The sequence below is a fragment of the Hemiscyllium ocellatum genome, chromosome 5, assembly GCF_020745735.1.
Source record: "Hemiscyllium ocellatum isolate sHemOce1 chromosome 5, sHemOce1.pat.X.cur, whole genome shotgun sequence".
In the NCBI taxonomy this organism is placed as follows: Eukaryota; Metazoa; Chordata; class Chondrichthyes; order Orectolobiformes; family Hemiscylliidae; genus Hemiscyllium; species Hemiscyllium ocellatum.
Genome location: NC_083405.1, coordinates 128,285,666 through 128,308,987, shown reverse-complemented (window position 1 = coordinate 128,308,987; position 23,322 = coordinate 128,285,666). Strand labels below are relative to the sequence as shown.

Here is a 23,322-nt window from a genome sequence, read left to right as displayed (position 1 = left end):
AATGATGCTATTAACTCGTTAAATGTCACGGGATCCATTACTTCTTCATGAAAAGACTCGATTCCTCTGTGGAATTTTACCTGATTATATTATATTGTATAAGATTAAGCTTAACAGCAATGATGCTATTAACTCGTTAAGTGTCATGGGATCTGTCTACTTCTTCATGAAAAGACTCAATTCTTCTGTGGAATTTTACCTGATTATATTAGATTGTAGCAACAATGATACTATTAACTCTTTATTGTATTTTAGCCTAGCAACAATTAAGTATAACTATGACTATGTGGCAACTGCTCTCTACCAGCTACTTATCAGCTACTTATTGTTTTCTCAGCTAATTAAGTGTTTAACGCGACCTTTAAACAATGCTGACCGAGGCACAGTTTGAGATTCCAGTTCTTTAAACAAATGATGTAATTGCTTAACTTAGACTGTAAGGGATATAAAGCAGAGCTAAAACAGACAGAACTCACTCTTGTCTTGAAACACAGACAATGAGTCACCCAACCATCCTCTGAACCACCAGGCTTGCAGAAAAGACACATTTGTGCAAAATACGGACCGATCGGATGAAACATACGGACGGCTAAGAGCTTGCTGAAATACGCCTGCCTAAAAGATTCTCGGTTGAGGCACTGCATTCTAGCCTGAAGAAGATACAATCTGAACCAACTAGCTGATACACGCTAGTCTATGAAGATCCCATTTGGGACACTCAGGTATTAAGCTCTGCTTTTATCCTAGGTATCTTTTAAGAACATTCAAAAAGGCTGTAACGATTGTGATTAACTGAAAACATCTGATTGTGAGTATTCAACTTATTATATTGATAAATTTCTATTATATTTTACACCACACACTTCGTATTCGCCGAACCTTTATTTGATAAGATATGTTTACCATTGTGTTGGTATGTTAAGTCTAGAACTTAGCTGAGAAGGCATTAGGATTGACTTAAAGTGAATCCCTCTCACTCCTAGGTGAAAGGATAAACTGAAGGGACCTAGAGACCTGCGATAAACCCAGCCGAGTTTGTAGCTATCAGGACCATACAGTCAATAGGGACCACTGGTAAACTTGACAGGTAACGGCCTCAGGTATATGCCCGAGGTACTGTAGTTTAATCCGGTAGTAACCCATACCTATTGAGGATATCCACCTGAATAACATAACAACATTGGACTTCGGGTGACCATCCTCCAATGCCGACTTTGGGACAGGCAACAATGAAAAGTGGCTGAACAGAGGCTGATGGCCAAGTTCAGTTCCCATGGGAATGGCCTCAACTGGGAGCTTGGGTTCAAACTACAGATGACCACACACACACACACCTCATACGTTCACTCATACACTGTCTTACAGACTTATACTCCTTTACACTCACACTCACAAACATATACACATTCTCTCACAGACAGTCATAACCCGTCCATACATACATAAATTACATTTTACTTTGTTCAAAAACTGCATGAATCCATGTCAGATTCTGTAAATCCATTTTTTAGATTAAATCAATCTGACCACTGTGGCTCAGACAGTCTCACACAGGGCAGCTCGCACCTTCAATGCATTATCTGGGTTGACATGACACCAATTGTTAACGTTCACTTGAGAATGTAACTTGTGGAAAACTTTTTGCGATTTACACATGAAAGAACTGAAACCAACATGGTAATTCTAAAAGCCGAGAGACTTAACAAACAATCCAGGTCTTTATCAATATATAATTTCAGTTCCATCACATTATAAATTCTATAAATTGCTATAAATTCTGTGTCTTACAATCTTATACTCCACAACTACCTGGTGAAGGAGCAGCATTCTGAAAGCTAGTGGTTCCAAATTAACCTGTTGGACTATAACCTGGTGTTGTGCGATTTTTAACTTTGCACATCCCAGTCCAACACTGGCATCTCCAAATCATGACTTCAACAGTTGCAGCCTATGGTATATAAATGCAACTACAGTGCTGTTGCAAATGGAATTCCAGAATTTTGACCTAGGAACAGGGAAGAAACAGTGATATTTCTAAATTGGGATGGTTAGCAGCTATGAGGGGAATTTGCTATTCATGGTGTTCCCATTTGTCTGCTTCCCTGTTCTTCTAGACGTAAAGTTCACAGGTTTGAAAGTGCTGTCGAAGGAGCCTTGGTAAGTTATAGCAGTGCACAACTCGTAGATGGTGTACACTAATGCTACTGTGCATTGGTACTGAAGGGATTGGGTATTGAATGGATGGGCTGCCAAACAAGTGGGCTGCTTTCCCCTTTCTTGAGTTTTGCTGGAACCTTACTGATCCAGGCAAGTGGAAAGTAAACATAGTTCAAAACATTGATGCAAGAAACTTAAGCATTGTTGGACAGATGTAAATAGGGACCAATCCCACTTTATGCCTCTAAATGGTTAACAGGCATTGAAGAGACACAAAGTGAGTTACTTGTCACAAAATTCCTAGCCTTTGACCTGCTCTTATAGCCACAGTAATCTTCTTGAACCATTGCACCCCACCTGGTGTAGGTACATGCACAGATAGGAGGGGCATTCCGCAATTTTGACCTAGCGACAAGAAGAATGACAATGTTGTTCCAAGTCAGAATGGTGTGAGGTAGGCAGAAGCCTCCCATAACCACCATGATCCTTTCCTAACCTGATGTAATATTGGCAGGACCTTTCATTCACATGTCCTCACCACATTCAAATAAATACACAACATACTCTCAACACAAGCATTGTTGGACAGATGTAAATAGGGACCAAATATTATGCTTTTATATTTTCACATGGCTCAATATGGTGAATTTCCCCATTATTTGCAATTTTTTATTTTTGAGTGGTTTTGTGAAATAATTGGAGTATACAGGAATGTACTGATATAAAATTATTCTACTATATTTAATTAGCTGCTTTATGTAGTACACCAGAACACATCAGCACAAGGACATGCACTCCTTTAAAACAGCTTACCGGGTATTCAGTTCTTCCATTTGAATATCCAAAGCTGTGGTCGATGGCATTCCAGGAATTAGGTCCCCACTGCCACACAGGCTCTGACACTGACGGCTGGTGCTGCTGGATGAAACTTCATTGGAGAAAATAGGATTGAGTTCAGTTTTAATTCAGCAATGAGCAGAGAGATAGGAAGTGAATTAGGATATGTGCAGATTTTCAAAACATATCCGATGACATAGCTGCCTTTTATGCATTTCACCTGTCAACTTCTAAAGAACTTAATATTGGGTGCCTCTTATAAATGGTGGTAAATGCAATGCCACCAGTTTTATGACCCTGATCAATGTCCACTTTCACATCTTTGGTAAAAGCAGCTCATGCTGACAAAACTCAGTAGGTCTGTCAGTATCATGAAGCAAACACAACGGACTTGTGCCTAATCTGAGCACAGCCAATTCCACTGCTGACCGCCAACCCAAGCAAGAGACAGTGAGGTCTGCAGATGCTGGAGATCAGAGTTGAGAGTGTGTTGCTGGAAAAGCACAACAGGTCATTCAGCATCCGAGGAGCAGAGAAATCGACATTTCGGGCTGCAGCCCTTCATCAGGAAGCCCAAGCAGACTGACCCCATCCGTCCTGAGTACTCTGGGCCGAGAGCCCTAGGTATTTCACCCTGAAGTGCTCCCCCGTCCCAGGCACTGACTCATTTGGGAAAAAACTTGATAGTGCAGTGTTCCATTAGGAGAATGACATTCCTTTACTCACATTTACTACCATAGAAATATAAGCTCTTGTTTACCTTGTGGGAAGAGAGGATCAACATAATAATTATATTTGTTATTCTATACTGAAGGCGAGGTATGATTGTACTTTGGATTTGGAGACACTTCGGCTGGTCCAATTACAAATCTGAAGAAAACTCCCACTGCACTGCATCAGCGCTAACTCTCAAGAGATCTGTCTCAAACACTACGAAAGCAACAGCCTGACAGTTATGCTCATGGAGTCATACTTTAAACTCAATCTTGAACACATCATCCCCACGACCTGGGAAAGTTTTGTCCCACCATCAGACATTGATGTCAGGGAGTTGCCCAGACAGTCATCAACATTGACTCAGGACTGTATAAAATGTCATGGCATCAGGTCAAAAATGGGCAAGCAAGCCTCCTGTTGATCACCATGTACTCGGCTAATGAAGCAGTAGTCATAGAGATGTACGGCATGAAAACAGACCCTTCAGTCCAACCTGTCCATGCCGATCAGATATCCCAACCCAATCTAGTTCCACCTGCCAGCACCTGGTCCATTTCCCTCCAAACCCTTCCTATTCATATACCCATCCAAATGCCTCTTAAATGTTGCAATTGTACCAGCCTCCACCACCTCCGCTGGCAGCTCATTTCACACACGTACCACCCTCTGTGTGAAAAAGTTGCCCCGTAGATCTCTTTTATATCTTTCCCCTCTCACCCTAAACCTATGCCCTCTAGTTCTGGACTCCGCGACCCCAGAGAAAAGTCTTTGCCTATTTAACCTATCTATGCCCCTCATAATTTTGTATACCTCTATAAGATCACCCCCTTAGCCTCCGACACGCGAGGGAAAATAGCCCCACCCTGATCAGCCTCTCCCTGTAGCTCAATTCCTCCAACCCTGGCAACATCCTTGTAAATCTTTTCTGAACTCTTTCAAGTTTCACAACATCTTTCCAATAGGAAGGAGACCAGAATTGCACGCAATAGTTCAACAGTGGCCTAACCAATGTCCTGTACAGCTGCAACCTGACCTCCCAACTCCTGTATTCAATACTCTGACCATTAAAGGAATGCATACCAAACGTCTTCTTCACTATCCTACCTACCTGCGATTCCACTTTCAAGGAGCTATGAACCTGCACTCAAAAAGTCTCTTTGTTCAACAATACTCCCTAAGACCTTACCATTAAGTGTATAAGTCCTGCTAAAATTTGCTTTCCCAAAATGCAGCACTTCACAGTTATGTGAATAAAACTCCAACTGCCACTTCTCAGCCCATTGGCCCATCTGGTCCAGATCTTGTTGTAATCTAAGATAATCCCCTTCACAGTCCACTACACCTCCAATTTTGGTGTCATCTGCAAACTTACTAACTGTACCTCTTATGCTCACATCTAAATCATTTGTGCAAATGATAACAAGTAGAGGACTCAGCACCGATCCTTGTGGCACTCCACTGGTCACAGGCCTCTAGTCTGAAAAACCACCCTCTGTCTTCTACCTTTGAGCCAGTTCTGTATCCAAATGGCTAATTCTCCACGTATTCTGTGACATCTAACCTTGCTAATCAGTCTCCCGTGGGGAACCTTGTTGAACGCCTTACTGAAGTTCATATAGATCACATCTACCGTTCTGCCCTCATCATCCTCTTTGTTACTTCCTCAAAAAACTCAATAAAGATTGTGATACATGATTTCCCACGCACTAAACCATATTGACTATCTCTAATCAGTCCTTGCTTTTCCAAATACATGTACATCCTGTCCCTCAGGATTCCCTCCAAGACCTTGCCCACCACTGATGTCAGGCTCATTGGTCTCTTATTCCCTGGCTTGTCCTTAAACAGTGGCACCACGTTTGCCAACCTCCAGTCTTCCGGCACCTCACCTGTGACTATCGATGATACAAATATCTCAGCAAGAGGCCCAGCAATCACTTCTCTAGCTTCCCAGAGAGTTCTAGTTGTCCATTTAGAATACCATTGGAGGTATGAGGCAGTATCCTCTATTTTGTGTTGTAACAGTTCAGACTGCTGTATCATCCCTGGTCAGAAAACTTTAATAGTTTCTGTGGGGGCCCAGCAGAAAAGATCAGTTAAATACAAATGCACATACTTGCTTTACTTTTACTTGAAGGTTTGTCATGGGTCTTTCCTGCATCCAGTTTGGCTTTTCCAAGTTGTTGTTCCAAAGTCACAGACCACCGCCGCTGCTCGAGGAGCTTCTGTTCAGTTTCCAAAATCTTGTCATTACTATCTTCTAACCTAAAGCATAGTCAATTTAGAAGAAGGAGGGATGACCTTATTGAAACATTCAGGATTCTTAGGGGGCTTTGATGTTAGATGCTGGGAGGTTGTTTCATAGAATCATAGAATTCCTACAGTGGGGAAACAGGTCACTTGGCCCAAAAAATCCGCATCGACCCTCCTGAAGAGTATCCCTCCCAACCAATTTCCCTACCCTATTACTCTACATTTTCCCCTGACTAATGCACCTAGTCTACATATCCTTGAACACTATGGGCAATTTAACTTGGCCAATTCCCGAAGCAGAGAGTATAATCTTAAGAGTAAGGGGTCGTTCACTTTGAACAGAAACGAGCAATGTTTTTTCTCAGAGAATTGTGAATTATTGGAATTTTCACTAAAGAAGGGCTGTCGAGGCTGGATTGTTAAGTATTTTCAAGGCCGAGATTGGCAGATTTTTAATCAGTAAGGAAATTAAGGGTTAATGGGGAAGGGCAGGAAAGTGGAGTTAAGGATTATCAGTGCAGCCATGATCTTATTGAATGGCGGAGCAGACTTGTTGCACTGAATGGCTTTCATCTTATGGTCAGTGGTGTTGTCATTAGGTATTTTAAATCTCAGCAAATGTCTCAAATTAAATTTAGATTGAAATAATTATTGTACCAACTGTAAAATTACTGAAAATACTAAACGATTCTCTTCAAGTTAATTTGCGCCCTGATCTTACCTCTTCTGTAGAATGGTAACTAGCTCCGTTAGTTTGTCCCTTTCTACTTCTGCGGCTTGGTAAAAGGCTTTGTATTCTGTGCACTGTAACTGAAGAGTTTTCGCATCAGTTTCATTCACGCTGTGGAGAAAGAGAAATCATGTGAAGGATTCACAGCTTCATTTGGTTTAAATTCATACACTATTTGTTGGGGCTGTGTTCAGGGGGCCATCCAGTTTAAGTCTATAGCACATTGTGGTGGCGTGGACCAGCACTTGCTTAATACTGTCCTGATAGTATATCTAAACTTTAATATTTACAATACACCAGTCTGAAAAGGACATTTCCTTGCTCTTATCTTGTAATCCTAACCCATTTCCAATTCAGTCAAAGAATTACTTACAATGACTTCACCTTCAGCCCTCGTACTGATAATGCTGGTGTTCACCTAAGGAAATCTAAGGAACATCAAGGAAATCTTCAGCCTCCACCAATTTCCCATCTACATGCTGCCCCTCAGCTCCATCACCTGAAAATACAGATTCCATGTATACACTGACAACATTCAATTCTACCTCATAACTACCCTTCTTGACCTTTCCAATGTCTGATTTGTTACGCGGCAACACCTCACGTTTTATGAGCAGAAATTACTTCCAACTACACATTGGAAAGACTGAAGCTACAAGTGCTCAGTCCCAATATACAATTTCTTTCCTAGATACCAACATCATTCTCTCACTGATGCATTTCGATGAAGGGCTTATGCTCGAAACGTCGAATTCTCTATTCCTGAGATGCTGCCTAACCTGCTGTGCTTTGACCAGCAACACATTTGCAGCTGTGATCTCCAGCATCTGCAGACCTCATTTTTTACTCATTCTCTCACTGCCAACTTTCGAAGTTCAACAAAACCAATTGCAAATTTGGTGTTTAACATGACCCTAAAATGAGCTTCTGATAACATATCCACTCCTTCAGGAAGATACTTACTCGGGTACAGAGATGAACCTCTGCACCATTACCCAACACTGTCACCACCACAGTTCATCTGCTGCTGAAATTCTCACCCCTTCCTTTCTTGTGTCTAAACCATATTCTAATATTCACCCATTGGTACCCCAAGTTCTAATTTCAATACATTTGAGGTAATCCAAATCTCTTCTGTGCCCCAACTTCCATTCACCCCTGTGCTCTCTAAACTTCCTTAATGCCTGCTCCAAGCAATGTCTCAATTTTAAAATAAGTATCCTTCTTTCAATCCAATCCAATCCATGGTCTTCCCTCCCAATCTCCGTAACTTCTTCCAGCCCTACAATCATCCAAGTCCTTTGTACTCTTCCAGCCACACTAAATGGGCACACTCTAAGTTAGAGTTGTGTTCCTGAAAACCTGACTATAAGTGAAGCAGTTGGGCTTGGTGTATGGAAATAACTTTATATCTCTCCTCTAGCTTTTAAGTTGAAATAAAGTATTTTAAATGGCTAAGTTCATACATTGGCAAATGAAATAACAAAATAAAACAAATTTTAAAACGTAAAAACAAAATATAATGTTCTAACTACAGTACCTCCTGTAACAAAGCCTCAGAGCGGAAACAGGGAGACTGCTCCCTGGAGTCTGTGCTGGACATTCTGCTCATCAGGCCCCACTTGCTGGGACTGAATGCTGTCACTTGTTCCTGTGGCCACTGTAAAGCAGTGTTTTCTGGCAAGTCCAAAGATTCTTTCCAACTAGCTACTGTTGCTGTCTCTGGGGTCTGATTGGGCAACTGCTCCTTGGTTGTCTACAAGGCTTGGCCTTCCTCCCTCAGCCAACTAAGTTTTTGTTGTAAGTGAGTTCTCACTGACATTTATTTATGGTTTTCATTGCCAGGGATCCTGCAGTGAATTGTGGCTCATGACCACTGGTGCAGTGTGCCAGAGCTGATGGGTCCAGGTTAACGGGGGAAGAGGGTGATAACTGTTCTGGTTTAGATGGCGTTTAGAGGCTCTTCTGCATTGTTCTATTGGCTGCAAGCTGTGCAGAGCGCATGGTTCTGCCGCTGCCGCAAGTGAATGGTGCTGGGGGAGTCTACTGAGCTCAGTTAAGGTTTTTGTTCCTTGTTCAACAGGGAAAAGCTGGACCTGCTGTGACCTCAGCGATGGGGAGCTATCAAGCTAACTCATGGCCAGTTTCCTGAGGACCTTGGGGTGGCTCCATCCTGTCTAGGTGGGACCTGGGAGCTGTGAGTGCCTTTCGCAGCTGTCTGATGGCTGCGAGTAAGGGTTGGCACTGATGGGCTGTCCCGGGCCTGGTGAATGTGGGGTCCTTGATAGTGGTGCAACATTGAGTTAGGCCACAAGTCAGAGGGCTTGGAACAGCTTTAAGTCTGAGAAAGAGGGAGGTTGCAGAAAAACATACCATTCAGGCAAGGTAATGAAAACAATGTTAAAATGTATGTTGCAACTTTAAACAAGATTTCTGTTCCTAATGACTTTAAAGCAAAACAATACTCAGCAAGCCAATGTTAAACATTAAAAACCAAAATAACTGTGGATGCTGTAAATCAGAAATGAAAACAGTTGTTGAAAAAGCTCAGCAAGTCTGGCAGCAGCCGTGAAGAGAAATCAGAGTTAATATTTTGGGTTCTGAGGAAGAGTCATCGGGCCGAGAATATTAACTCTGAATTGTCTTCACAGATGCTGCCAAACCTACTGAGTTATTTCAGCAATTTGTTTTTGTTGCCAGTGTTAAACATTAGTGGATAACGAAGAGGGTTACCTCAGATTACAACGAGATCTTGACCAGATGGGCCAATGGGCTGAGAAGTGACAGATGGTGTTTAATTCACATAAATGCGAGGTGCTGCATTTTGGGAAAGCAAATCTTAGCAAGACTTATACTTTTGATGGTAAGGTCCTAGGGAGTGTTGCTGAACAAAGAGACCTTGAAGTGCAGGTTCATAGCTCCTTGAAAGTGGAGTCGCAGGTAAATAGAGTAGTGAAGAAGGTATGCTTTCCTTTATTGGTCAGAGTATTGAGTACAGGAGTTGGGAGGTTATGTTGCGGCTGTACAGGACATTGGTTAGGCCACTGTCAGAATATTGCGTGCAATTCTGATCTTCTTCCTATCGGAAAGATGTTATAAAACTTGAAAGGGTTCAGAAAAGATTTACAAGGATGTTGCCAGGATTGGAGGATTTGAGCTATAGAGAGAGGCTGAACAGGCTGGGGCTGTTTTCCCTGGAGCGTCAGAGGTTGAGGGGTGACCTTACAGAAGTTTACAAAATTATGAGGGGCATGGGTAGGATAAATAGACAAAGTCTTTTCCTTGGGGTTGGGGAGTCCAGAACTAGAGGGCGTAGGTTTAGGGTGAAAGGGGAAAGATATAAAAGAGACCTTAGGGGCAACTTTTTCATGCAGAGGGTGGTACGTGTATGGAATGAGCTGCCAGGGGATGTGGTGGAAGCTGGTACAATTGCAATATTTAAGAAGCATTTGGATGGGTATATGAATGGGAAGGATTTGGAGGGATATGGGCCGGGTGCTGGTAGGTAGAACTAGATTGAGTTGGGATATCTGGCCGGCATGGACAGGTTGGATCGAAGAGTCTGTTTCCATGCTGTTCATCTCTATGACTCTATTAACTCCTTATAGTCCCAATTTAAATCATGCCAATATTAGCCATGCTTTCAATGGCTTAGACCCAAAGCTTTCAACATTTCCCTAAACACTCCACCTCATTACTTTTATACTCTATTTTAATGGATTGCTTCACATCTCTCTCTTTGACCATTTTCTTTATTTGCTCTAACATTATTGCAAGATGGTGGATGTCAAATCTCTCCAACGATTAAAATTTCTACTACGTTAAAATGTACTATATAAACATATGACATAATAGTACGGTGGGGATGCTACATTTGCTCAGTGGTTAGCACTGTTGCCTCACAGCATCAGGTACCCAGGTTTGATTCCAGCGTTGGACAACTGTCTGTGTGGTGTTTGAACATTCTCCCCGTGTGTGCATGGGTTTCCTCTGAGTGCTCTGGAGGAATTGTTTCCTCCCACAATGCAAAGATGTGAAGATTAAGTGAATTAGTCAGGGGTAAATGGATGGGTTACTCTTTGGAGGATCGGTGTGGACTTGTTGGGCCAAAGGGCCTGGTTCCATACTGTAGGGATTCTAAACTATGCGGCACGGTGGCTCAATGGTTAGCACTGCTGCCTCACAGCACCGGGGACCTGGGTTCAATTCCTGCCTCGAGCAACTGTCTGTGTGGAGTTTGCACATTCTCCCAGTATCTGTGTGGGTTTCCTCCAGATGCTTCGGTTTCCTCTCACGGTCCAAAGGTGTGCAGGTTAGGTGAATTGGCCATGCTAGATTGCCCGTAGTATTAGGTACATTAGTCAGGGGTGAATGTAGGGGAATGGGTCTGAGTGGTTGTTCTTTGGAGGGTCGGTGTGGACTTGTTGGGCCGAAGGGCCTGTTCCCACACTGTAGGGAATCTAATCTAAACTAATTTCTAAATAGGTGTTATTGCCAATCATCCCAATGGCTATTCAGTAAGAACATTGATTTTTTTCAGAACAGTACTGGATTACGGCAGTTCAACATTCAGTTTTATGCCCTCTTGGAACATTTTAAACCTAGTTGGCAAGCAAAGAAAACTTCCAATCTATTAATCAGAGATATTTCTTTTAACATTTGTTTACAGGATGTTGGCCAGCATTTATCGTGCATCCCTTTGAGAAGGTGGTGGTGAATACTTTCTTGAAATGTTCCAGTTGTTAGGGAGTAGGCTCACCCATAGTGCTGTTAAATACCCCTAGGTCAGTACAATTAGAGGATTCTGTTCCAACTAATTATCCATTCAGGCCTCCAACCATATGAATCTGAGCTTTTCTCTCCCAGTTGTGCACTCGAAGCAAAGGGTCATAAAGCTCAGTTACAAAAACAATAAATGATTAAGGTTATCCCATTGCTGGGTAACTCGGAGCAGCCTTAGTGGGGATACCTACATCCCAACAATGTAAAAGCACTATTCTACAGGCTGACACTCAACTTACAAACAGAAACTGAAGCCTGATGATCCACTACAGAAAGTTGTACAGTGCAGGTCTGGGGTAACAGATGAGTTCCCATGTGATTACTTGGAGTCGGCAGACTGGTTCGTATTCAAGAACTCAGTGGCTGACCTAAATAAATATGCCCCCGCTGTCACAAACTTCATCAGTTAGTGTATAGAGGACCGTGTGCCAAAGTGGGGAGCATGATTCAGTGTTTAGCATTGCTGCCTCACAGCTCTAGGGACCTCACGTTTGATTCCACTCTCAGGTGATTGGCTGTGTGGAGTTTGGAATTTCTCCCTGTGTCTGTGTGGGTTTCCTCTGTTAAAAATCACACAACACCAGGTTATAGTCCAACGGGTTTAATTGGAAGCACACTAGCCTTCGGAGCAACGCTCCTTCATCAGGTGATTGTGGAGAGCTCGATCGTAACACAGAATTTACAGCAAAAATTTGCAGTGTGATGCAACTGAAATTATACATTGAAAAACTGATCGTCTGTTAAGCCTTTCATCTGTTAGAATACAGTGAATACACTTCTTTCATGTGTAAATCACAAAACCCTTTTTTAAAAGTTGTATTCTCGGGTTAGCTGTTAACAATGGTGATAGCTAGACAATACGTTGAAGGTGTTAGTCCCCGGTGTTTCCTCTGGTTTCCTCTCACATTCCAAAGATGTGCAGGTTAGTGGATTGGCCATGGTAAATTGCCCATGGGTCCAGGGATGTGCAGGCTAGGTGGATTAGCAATGGGAAAGTCAGGTTTACGGAGGTGGGGGAGGGGTGTTCTGGGTAGGTTTCTCTTCAGGGGGTCAGTATGGACTTGATGGGCTGAATGGCTGCTACCCAGCTGTAGGGATTTTAATCTGTGTTTTCCCCAACCAGAAACCATGAATGAACCAGAAGATCCACTCCCTACTGAAGTCCTGGTCTGAGGCATTCAAGTCAGGTAACCCCGAACTACCTCGGAAATCTAGACTAAGCAGAGCTAACCAATCTGAAGAAGGATCTCTGGACCCTGAAACATAATCACTGTTTGCTCTTCACAGGTGGTTCCGGACCTGTTGAGTTTTTCCAGCAATTTCTGTTTTTGTTTTTGATTTTCAGCATCCAGGTTTTTGGTTTTGTTTTTATTTAGAAAATTCAGAACCTTATCCAAAACAGAAAGCACTCCATTCAATGCGAAGGATAAACTAACCTGACGCATCTTCCAATTGCATTCCCTGAGAGGGGTCGCACTGTTGCACATTCAATCAGGGAGTGCCCCATTTTGGACACTGCTCTGTTGAAATCAACAAAATAAATGCATAAATTTCTGGATAATGTATACTGAAAAGATTAGTCACTCAATGTTAGGTGAATTTTCAATTTTATCAATATTATCCCTTTACATGGGTTCATGAACAACTTCTTCCCTGCTAGCAAGTTTTGAGATTTGTAGCTCAGGTTGAGGTTCTGGATGTAGGTTTGCTCGCTGAGCTGGCAGGTTCATTTTCAGATGTTTTGTCACCATACTAGGTAACATCTTCAGTGAGCGTCCAGACGAAGCAGAGACACGCACGAGAATTCCTAGAAGCACAGCATTCCAACCAGAGCTATATCAAAAAACATATTGATTTGGACCCTATTCACCACGCCATGTGAAAAAGAACAGGAAATGACATCACCTTATGGAATGACATCACCACAGGAAATAACATCACCAACCCAAGGAAATCCAAACATATAAATATAAAGCAGGAAACATCAGCAGTGCTTCATCTGGAGGCCCACTGAAGATGCTACCTAGTATGGTGTCGAAACATCTGAAAATGAACCATGCAGCTCAGCGAGCAAACCTACATCCAGATTCTTTCCTGCTATTATTTGACTTCTAAATGGTCCTCTCAAATTTCAAATCTAATGTTGATCTTGCTTTTTGTACACCTTGTTTGCAGCTGTACCTTGTATTCCTCACTCAGTTCAATCACCTTTGTGTTTTTGTATGTTATGAATCTGTCTGCATTGCATGCAAAATAAAACTTTACATGTGACAATAATAAATCAAATCAAATCCTTTCTGCCTCTTTTACCCTTGCTCTTTAAGCATATGTTCATAATTTCATTAAGGTTCACTTACTCAGACGAAAGTAGCTGAAACATAAATATAACTTGTGTTGCTTTCACACCAGCCAACCATCTACTTTTTGGTTAATTAGATTTGGTCTCTGAACTGATTTATTTTCTCCTCTGCACCTGAAGCACTTTTATACTCTGAGTAGCAGTAATTAACTATCCAGGACAAAACATTAATTGAAGTTGACTACTAGCCAAGGCCACTATTTTGAGCTATTAATGAGAGTCCAATTATTTAACGCATTTCAATTGGCAAACACTTAAGGCACTCTGAGCAGGAAACCACCCAGGATGAACAGAAAGGCCACCAAACCCCGACTCCCTGACCTGGGCAACCAATTGGGAGCACTGGAATGCATTCTTTAGCATTTGATCTGCACTCAAAAAAATCAGATACAGAACGCCTAGTTTACTTTCAAAATTGGGATATAGATGCAATCTGGTTTGCTGATCTGTGCAGTTGAGTGTTGGGACATGTTCCATTACATACTCCACCAACTGCTCTGTATCAGTTATAAAGGTAGCTCATTCAACAGAGAAATGACTCAGCAACATTGGAATCCTGCTTTATTTCTACAAAGCAAACACTTGCAAGAATCTTTAAATTGCAACAGTGAGAAATTATCCAACCCAAAGCTCAGACTAAACAAACAGGTCACAAGTATTGCAATAAATTAGAAATAAGGTAAGGACAAACTAAGACTGAAAGTGTAAATTTGATAGTGGAGAAAGGGACCACTCACTGGTCACACATAAGAAAAAAATTGGAGAAACTTGGTGAAAAAAATGATGAGACAAGCAAGCCCTGGGGAAAGCACTGCAGCAGAAATCCAGCACAACAAACAAAAAAGATGTAAAATAAATTTGAAACCAAAGCTGAACACAAATATTCAGAATGACTATCTCTTCCGACTGTTCATAATGTGTAACTTCCATTTTATGAAAAAAATTCAATGATTTGATATAAATCAGACAAAAGACTGACGGGAACCAATTGAATTTAAAGAAAACAAATAAAAAGAAATGTATGTTATTTATCCGAGGGTGCAGAGAGAAATTGATGAAACACTGGCATTTGTTACAAGCAAGTAATTGGATACTGGGGGGACCGAAGATTGGAAACAGACAACATGATGTTGACATTCGAGAAGTGTGTCAGAAGAGACACAATTCAACTGCAGAACAATTAGTTTAAATTAGGCCATGGTTATCTACGTTAGCTGGGTGGTTTCGCATTACATGTAAAATAATGAAACCAATTGTCAGGAGCAAACTTAAGCTTCAAACAACTTGGCAAACAACATTTTATTTAACAATTGTCAGCGGTCGAAAGAGGAAGTTATTCCCACACTAATCTCACTGACTCATTTGAGGCAGTGAAAACCCGAGTAAATTGTGACAAGCCTGCTGAAGTGGTGTTCCTTGCCTACCAAAATGCTTTTCATATAGTTCCTTCTGAAGGGCTACGCTTCAACTAAAAGTTGAGAGAAATCAGAATGAACCCCTGATACAGATAAGAAACTGGCTGAGGAATAGGAAACAATTCTTAGTTGAGGCATTAAGTCAGAGTTGAAGTGGGAGTTGAAACAGGGCATGCTGACACGGCACAGACACAAGATGGCCACTGAGCCATAAGTTGGTCACTGAGCACACAGAACGGCCGCTGAGCCATTTAATGGAAAAGTACAGCGAAGCATAAACAGATACTGCCTGAGGCCAAAAGGATACCAGCGCTATAGACACAGAACATAGATAATTAGTTTAAGGCGGTTAGAGGACAGAATACACATCAATAACGTCTACTGCCCGCTGAAGTATCGGAGTCCATCCACCACCTTTAATAGAAATGTTAACTACCTGACACTGTGTTAATACGTTAGAATTGCAGTAATGGAAAACAATCTTCCTTCTCAGGAAAAATGATCACGACCAATTACTGCAGCAATGGACTTCTACGTAGCTGCTGAAACTGACAATGACTCTGTAATGTTTTCTGTAAAGAAACCATGCTGCACAAACAACGACTCGATATCTGGACCATTTTACCATGAAATGTATAAAATATCATGATATGTGCGCCGAGGGTGACAGAAGACTTGCAGCTGACAACCGTGCTGCTGGACATATATATGAATGATTACTCTGTCTCTGTATACCAAGAAATGGAATGTTTTCGGATGTATGGCATGACCAATTGTACAGATCAAAATATTTTATGAATAAAGTATATTTTTGAAATTAAAAAAAGTCTCTGTCTCCCCGAGCTCCAGTTTCTTTGTACAATAAACTCTGTCACTGAATTCCAATTCTGACTCTGAGACCCTCACAACAACTGGTGTAGTCGGCAGGATCTCTTATTCCTGGTGCTCTGGTCAAAGGCCACAATTGGGGAGCCGGAGTAAGAGACACTTTGAATCTGCAAAAGGGAAGAGTCAGACCGGGCCAAAGACAGTTTAAAAGGGTATACCATTGTAACGTGTAACTTGTGCAATATTACTGGGATGAGTATAAGTGCAGGCCTGTGGAGCATAAGTGGGAAAGTGGAGCATAAGTGTGATAATCAGCTGCTTGTGCTGAAATGACCAGAGGACAGCCTCAAACACCCTGCCGTAAACCGGTTGTTAAGAGGGGTAGCCCCCCCATGCGATGGTTGGGAATTGAAGTGGGAATTGAGGCACCAAAGGCACTAGGAGTTGTGAAGCACAAGTGGCAAAGTCGGGTTACCTTGGACTCTGTAGGAGCGAACAATGCAGAGTCCAGTTAGAGCCTGATCAAAGGTTGGGTACTGTCTGTTATTGTGTTTTAAATTGAAGTGGTGAGGAAAAGGAGCTGGTCCCTCTGATCACGAGCCAAACTCCAGTGGAGTAGCACGTTACCGAGGTGGGAAGTGTGGACACTGTGAGTAACCGTGATACCCTATCAGTCTGTAGCAGAACGACAGAGTGGCGGTGGCTGAGAGGTAAAAAGACCCTCTGGTAGAGAGCACACCAAGTTAGAGGTAGGTTTCTGGGCCTACCGGGCGGTGATGGAAAGTAGAGCTGGCTGGGAGGGTAGAGGAGTCCCGTTAGAGAGCACAACCTATTGAGCCAACATTCCAAGCTGACTGGTACGTACCAACTAGTAATGGCGGCCGGGAGAGTAGAGAAGTCCCACCAATAGAGAGCACACCTTGCTAGGAGGCTGTTATGGCCATATGGACAGTGCAGGGACAGTATTAGTTGCGAGGAGGTAGAGAAGTCCCACTGATTAAGGACACTTTACTGTTGGTGGTATCCTGGGGCACACAATTTGTGAGATGGCAGATCAGGATTTTAAAGAGGATACTGCAGGTTCCATTAATGAAAAATACAAGACAGACAGACTAATGCTGACAGAACAGATGAAGCAAGGTGGTTGGGACCCATCCCAGACATCAGTACAGTAGCGGAATTGGATTGACAAAGAAAAATGAAATAAAACTAAAAAGAGAGGGATAATGTTAGTGTACCAATTGGCAGTCCTAACTGAACAAGTAGGTGCCTCCACTAGCAGGTGGAGAAAAGACCAAGAATGAATTGAGGAACTGGAGGATAGAATAAAGGAGCTACAGCAAAGATTAGAAAAAGTACAGGAGGAAAGGGAGACTGACTCGCTCTCTTCCTACGAAACTGTACAAGGACCAACTGCTCCCTCAGCAGAGCAGGAGGTGCAAGAATATAATCTAGTGCCAGCCACTAGAGGGGGGACAAAGTTGCAGTCAAAAGCAAACTATAAACCCTTTAACCCAGGGGGAAAGGCAACAGATCATGGCCTCCCTGGGCAAATAACAGCCCCGCAGTGAAAACACTAGGTTCTGGGAAGAGCTAGACAGTAAATGGGTAGGGCACTAACTGCACTTGAGGGATATACACCAGCTGGTCCAGGCAACCTGCCCAGTGGACCAATGGAGACAGGTAGCTGACAGACCTGAAGCCACAGCAGTCTGAGACTACAGGGGAGGATGGTGTTTGGAGGCAAGTGGACAAGGCAGTAGCACCAGCATGCATAAAAAAACCTCGCTTGAGCTGCACCACAGGCAGGGAAGGTATGATCGCAAGTCTAGGGAGAGAGTGCTGGTGGAAGGGAATGGGAAGGGATATAGCCAAACACTGCAGCAGATACATGGTTTGCGCATAGCACAGCCCAGCCAGATAGGCCATAAAAGTTAGGATAGGACACCAACCAAGGCCAAGAGGACCCTGGGAACACCATCAAATGGATTTCACAGGGCCACTATCACCTTCCCATGGGAAAACGTGCTGCCTGGTCATCATAGACCAGTTCACCTGTGGGTATAGGCATTCTGACCAAGAACTGTACCTATTGTGGTTCTGTTCGCCGAGCTGGGAGTTTTTGTTGCAAACGTTTCGTCCCCTTTCAAGGTGACATCTTCAGTGCTTGGGAGCCTCCTGTGAAGCGCTTCTGTGCTGATTCCTCAGGCATTTATACTGGTTTGAATCTGTCGCTCCCGGTTGTCAGTTGCTGTCCGCTGCAGTGGCTGGTATATAGAGTCTAGGTCGATGTGTCTGTTGATGGAATTTGTGGATTAGTGCCATATCTCTAGGAATTCTCTGGCTGTTCTCTGTTTGGCCTGCCCTATAATAGTGGTGTTGTCCCAATCGAATTCGTGTTGTTTGTCATCTGAGTGTATGGCAAAGGGATAGCTGGTCGTGTTGTTTCATGGCTAGTTGGTGTTCATGGATGCGGGTTGTTAGCTGTCTTCCTGTTTGTCCTATGTAGTGTTTTGTGCAGTCCTTGCATGGGATTTTGTACACTACGTTGGTTTTGCTCATGCTGGGTATCGGGTCCTTTGTCCAGTTGAGTTGTTGTCTGAGAGTGGCTGTTGGTTTGTGTGCCGTTATGAGTGGCTGTTATTATAGGGCAGGCCAAACAGAGAACAGCCAGGGAATTCCTAGAGGCATGGCACTCATCCACAAATTCCATCAACAGACACATCGACCTAGACCCTATATACCGGCCACTGCAGCAGATAGCAACTGACAACCGGAAGCGGCAGATTCAAACCAGTATAAATGCCCGAGGAATCAGCACAGAAACGCTTCACAGGAGGCTCCCAAGCACTGAAGATGTCACCTTGAAAGGGGACGAAACGTTTGCAACAAAAACTCCCAGCTCGGCGAACAGAACCACAACAATGAGCACCCGAGCTACAAATCTTCTCACAAACTTTGAACAAGAACTGTACCATTACCACTGTAGCCAGGATTCTAACAGAGGAGGGGATACCAAGGTGGGGAGTACCCCTACAGATCGACTATGACCAAGGGACACATTTCACAGGCAAAGTTATGAAAATGGTATGCCAGCTACTCCGGATAAAACAAAAATCTCATATCCACTATCACCCCCAGAGCTCAGAGATGGTAGAGAGAATGAACAGACCCTTAAAAATGCTTTAGCTAAGGCCATGCGGACATCAGGGAGGACGTAGGCCAAAGTGCGGCCAGCCTACTAACGAAATTAAGAGCCACTACAAATCAGCCTATACATTAATGACCGGGTGAGCAATGCAATTAGCAGAGACCATTATAACAGGTGGGATCGATGTAGGTCTGCTAAAAGACAAAATTCGGAGATATGTAATCGAATTAAGCACCCAATTAAAAGGGATGCGTAAGTTGGTAACTGAGAGACAAGAGCAAAAGGACAAGGCAGGTGAACTCAAAACCTTCCCTGAGATCCCAGCAGCTGACAGCCACGTCCTCACACAAACCCTGCCTGACCAACCAGGTTTTGCCCCAAAATGGAATGGGCCATATGAAGTTATAATCAGTGGTGACACCTGCGCCTGTATCGACACAAGGGGAAAAGGCACGTGGAAGCATTGGACCCAATTCAAACTGTATAAGGACTCCTATGAATGAACTAATATGATTGACCACCCCCCACGCACAGACAGGAACTGCGAACAAGACAGTGACTAAGGGGAGAGCACTTAGACCACAACCAAGCAAACCACCCAGAAGCACGCATAAAACTGCTGACAAGACAGAGAAATCACCCACTGGTGCCGACTTCCAGGTACCATTGCTTAAAAAAAGAGACACTGACCATTAACCTCATTTAGATTTAATCATGTAAATACTAGAGTATATATTACTGTTTCTAAACGTTGCGTTAGCTGGAAGGATTTGAGGATAACCTCTTTTACAAAACCCACCTAAATTTACATGGGAACCAAATTGTCTGTTACCCATTGGCACGATTGGTTGAATCACTATTTGTGGCCACCCATCGCGATTTATACATGATACTTTGGGCGCACCATGTAAGGGACAGCTAGGAAAACACAAAAGGGGACTCCAGGGTAGGTGTGTGGCATTGGTTAAGCCTACCAGCCAATGGGGTCGGGCGCCCCAACCGAGGGAGGGAAAGACATTAAAACATCGCTCACATTAACTCACTCTGTTTCACAAGGTAGGGATGGGGATGTGTTTATGCCCTGGTACCTAGAAACAGTTCATGAGTGCAGACACAATGTACTCAGCAGCACTGTACAATCACCCGGGGACAACTTACCTGCACCTGCAGCAAGCAGGCATACTTGAATATGATGTCAGGAAAGCAGTTTATATGCGGACAGTGCAATGGCACTCACATAAGCTCTGCCATATGAACATACCAGTTTGATATCTACCGGCTGGGTGGAACAAACAGGGAGTCAGAGGCGAGATGGGTAGACAAACTGTATGCCATGAACAGGACCACCGTATGCTATTGTACAGCGAAGGGATTTGTTTTCTTATTTAAGGGGATTTATGCTACTGACACACTAAACCTCCCGAACCTTTTTGCAGTAGTAACGATAAGACTTCTCACTATACCATGCCCCAGCGGGGGACATGTTTGAAGAAGGGCAGCACGATGGCACAGTGGTTAGCACTGCTGCCTCACAGCGCCAGAGACCCAGGTTCAATTCCCGCCTCAGGCAACAGTCTGTGTGGAGTTTGCACATTCTACCCGTGTCTGCATGGGTTTCCTCCGGATGCTCCGGTTTCCTCCCATAGTCCAAAAATATGCAGGTTAGGTGAATTGGCCACGCTAAATTGCCGTAGTGTTAGGTGCAGGGGTAAATGTAGGGGAATGGGTCTAGGTGGGTTGCTCTACAGAGGGTCAGTGTGGAATTGTTGGGCCGAAGGGCCTGCTTCCACACTGTCAGTAATCTAATCTAATTAGCCAGAAATTCTGCACTGATCGGCAGATCCCCACCACTCTGGGATCATCATTGGGGTATGGGTTTTAGGATCTCTTGTCTTTTGGAAGAGACAGTAGGGGTTGTCAGTGCTAAAAACTGAAACTACATTGTGTGTGTCTTGGGGAACAATACATCAAAGGCTCTAAAAGCAATTAATGGTGAATTGGCTGAACTCGGATTTTACACACAGCAGACGCTGGATTATCAGTTAGCCCAGCAAGGGGGTGTATGTACAGTCATTGGTGACAAGTGCATAATCCATGTCATTGACAATTCTTACAATATTACATAGGCGATCAAAAACATTCAGGATCAGCTAGATGACTTCAGATAAGGAGTCACAGGAGGAGATAGCTGGCTATAATGGCTGATAGGCAAATTCTAGGGATCCTGTTTGGCACATGGGATTGTTCCCCTAATTTCATTCATACTAGTATTCTGCCTATGCTATGGGTGTTTAAAGCTTTGCTGTAAGATGCTACTGATGCAGGCCAAGAGCGAGTGTCACCACAGAAGAGCCCCCAGCGAAACTCACACTCCTTGACACCCCTCTGGATGAGGAGACTTTAAGAAAAGGCTTACCTCTATATGTGAGTTGGGTGGTCTATGGGAGATCTCCAAAGTCACCTCCTTGACTACAAAGAGGGTAGTGAAGTGGAAGCTGACAAGGGGCATGCTGACACGGGGCACACAGACACAAGATGACTGCTGAGCCATAAGTTGGTCACTTAGCACTCAAGATGGCCACTGAGCTAAGACATGGAAAAGTAAAGCATACACAGATACTGCCTGAGGCCAACAGGACACCAGCACAATACACACAGAATATAGATAATTAGTTTAAGACGGATGGGGGAGAGAATACACATTAGTAAAGTCTACTGCCTGCTGAAGTGTCTTGAGTCCAGCCACCACTTTCAATAGAAATGTTAACTACCTGAGCCTGCTTGCATACAAGTGTTAATACGTTAGGTTTGCAGTAATGGAAAATGATCTTCCTTCTCAGAAAGAACGATCACAACCAATTACTGCAGCAATGGACTTTTGCGTGACTGCTGAAACTGACAATGACTCTGTAATGTTTTCTGTAAACAAGCCATGCTGCAAAAACAAAGACTTGATACCTGGATTATTATACCATCAAAGGTATAAAATATCATGATATGTGCTCACGGGGTGATAAATGGCTCGCAGCTAACAGCCATGCTGCTGAACGTCTCTCTCTCTCGCTTTCTCTCTCTCTCTCTCCCTATCCCCGGACTTCCAGTTTCTTTGTACAATAAACTCGGGTTGTTGAATTCCAATTCTGACTCCAAGACTGGTGATTTTCCCCACAACAGAGTAAAACCGGTATAATTGTCTGAAGTTGCATCCCTTTGTCCTTTTCTTAGTTTTCAAAGCATCCATCCAATTCATAATAGAACCTTACCTGCAGATGTTTAAATACCTGGGCTCCACCACCTATTTAAAACAACATTGACTAACTTGAAATGACATAGGTTGCCGTCATTTCTTTTGTTCATTCAAAGAATGTGAGAGTTACTGCAAGAGTCAGTATTTATAACCCATCACTAAATTTTCTCAGGAAGGTGGTGCTGGGTGCTCTTTGTGACAAATGAGTGGCTTCCCAAATCTTTACAGAGGGTCGTCAGAATCATACATATTGCTCCTTAATATATTGCTTACAGTCTGGGCTAAATGGCCTTTATTCATTCAATAAATTTTAATGTCTTACCGAGCAGAAAGTGGTCTCCCTGTGATTTCAGCGTCAGCTGAAATAAAATTCTCGGTTGAATGCCCATTGGTCTTATCTAACTGAGCTGAGGAAGGACGACACTTGGGGAGATTCACCACCATCTGGTCATCCGAAAGCTTCTTCTCTTGATGTTGCTGTGAAATACAATACAGAAAGGTGATCATAATCATTTCGTAGCAACAAGTGAGACACAAAATGTGGTATCTTCAAAATGATATAAAATGATGGCAAGGAACCTATAGTGCCACCAGCTTGGCTTACTGGTTGAAACATAGAAATAAGGTACAGGAGTAGGTCATTTGGCCCTTCAAGCCTGCAATACCGTTCAACATGATCCTGGCTGATCATGCATTTTCAGTATCTCACTCCCACTTTCTCTCCATACCCTTGATCCCTTTAGTCGCAGTGCCATGTCCAATATTCCTAATGTACTTGCCTCAATAGCTTCCTGTGCTGGAGAATTCCACAGGTTCACAACTTTGAGTAAAGCAATTTATTCTGTA

The 23,322-nt window shown here is 43.1% G+C and overlaps 1 protein-coding gene across 1 annotated transcript in view; it reads right to left on the bottom strand.

Annotated features, from left to right (window-relative positions):
• ccdc13 (coiled-coil domain containing 13) overlaps positions 1–23,322 on the bottom strand; it is a 93,040-nt gene that overhangs the window by 20,046 nt on the left and 49,672 nt on the right. Inside the window, exons 10-14 of the mRNA XM_060825738.1 lie at positions 22,799–22,953; positions 12,913–12,996; positions 6,686–6,805; positions 5,828–5,976; positions 2,971–3,085 (exon numbers count right to left, since the gene is read on the bottom strand). Of these exons, the coding sequence (XP_060681721.1) occupies positions 2,971–3,085; positions 5,828–5,976; positions 6,686–6,805; positions 12,913–12,996; positions 22,799–22,953 (623 nt within the window). The remainder of the gene's footprint in view (positions 1–2,970; positions 3,086–5,827; positions 5,977–6,685; positions 6,806–12,912; positions 12,997–22,798; positions 22,954–23,322) is intronic.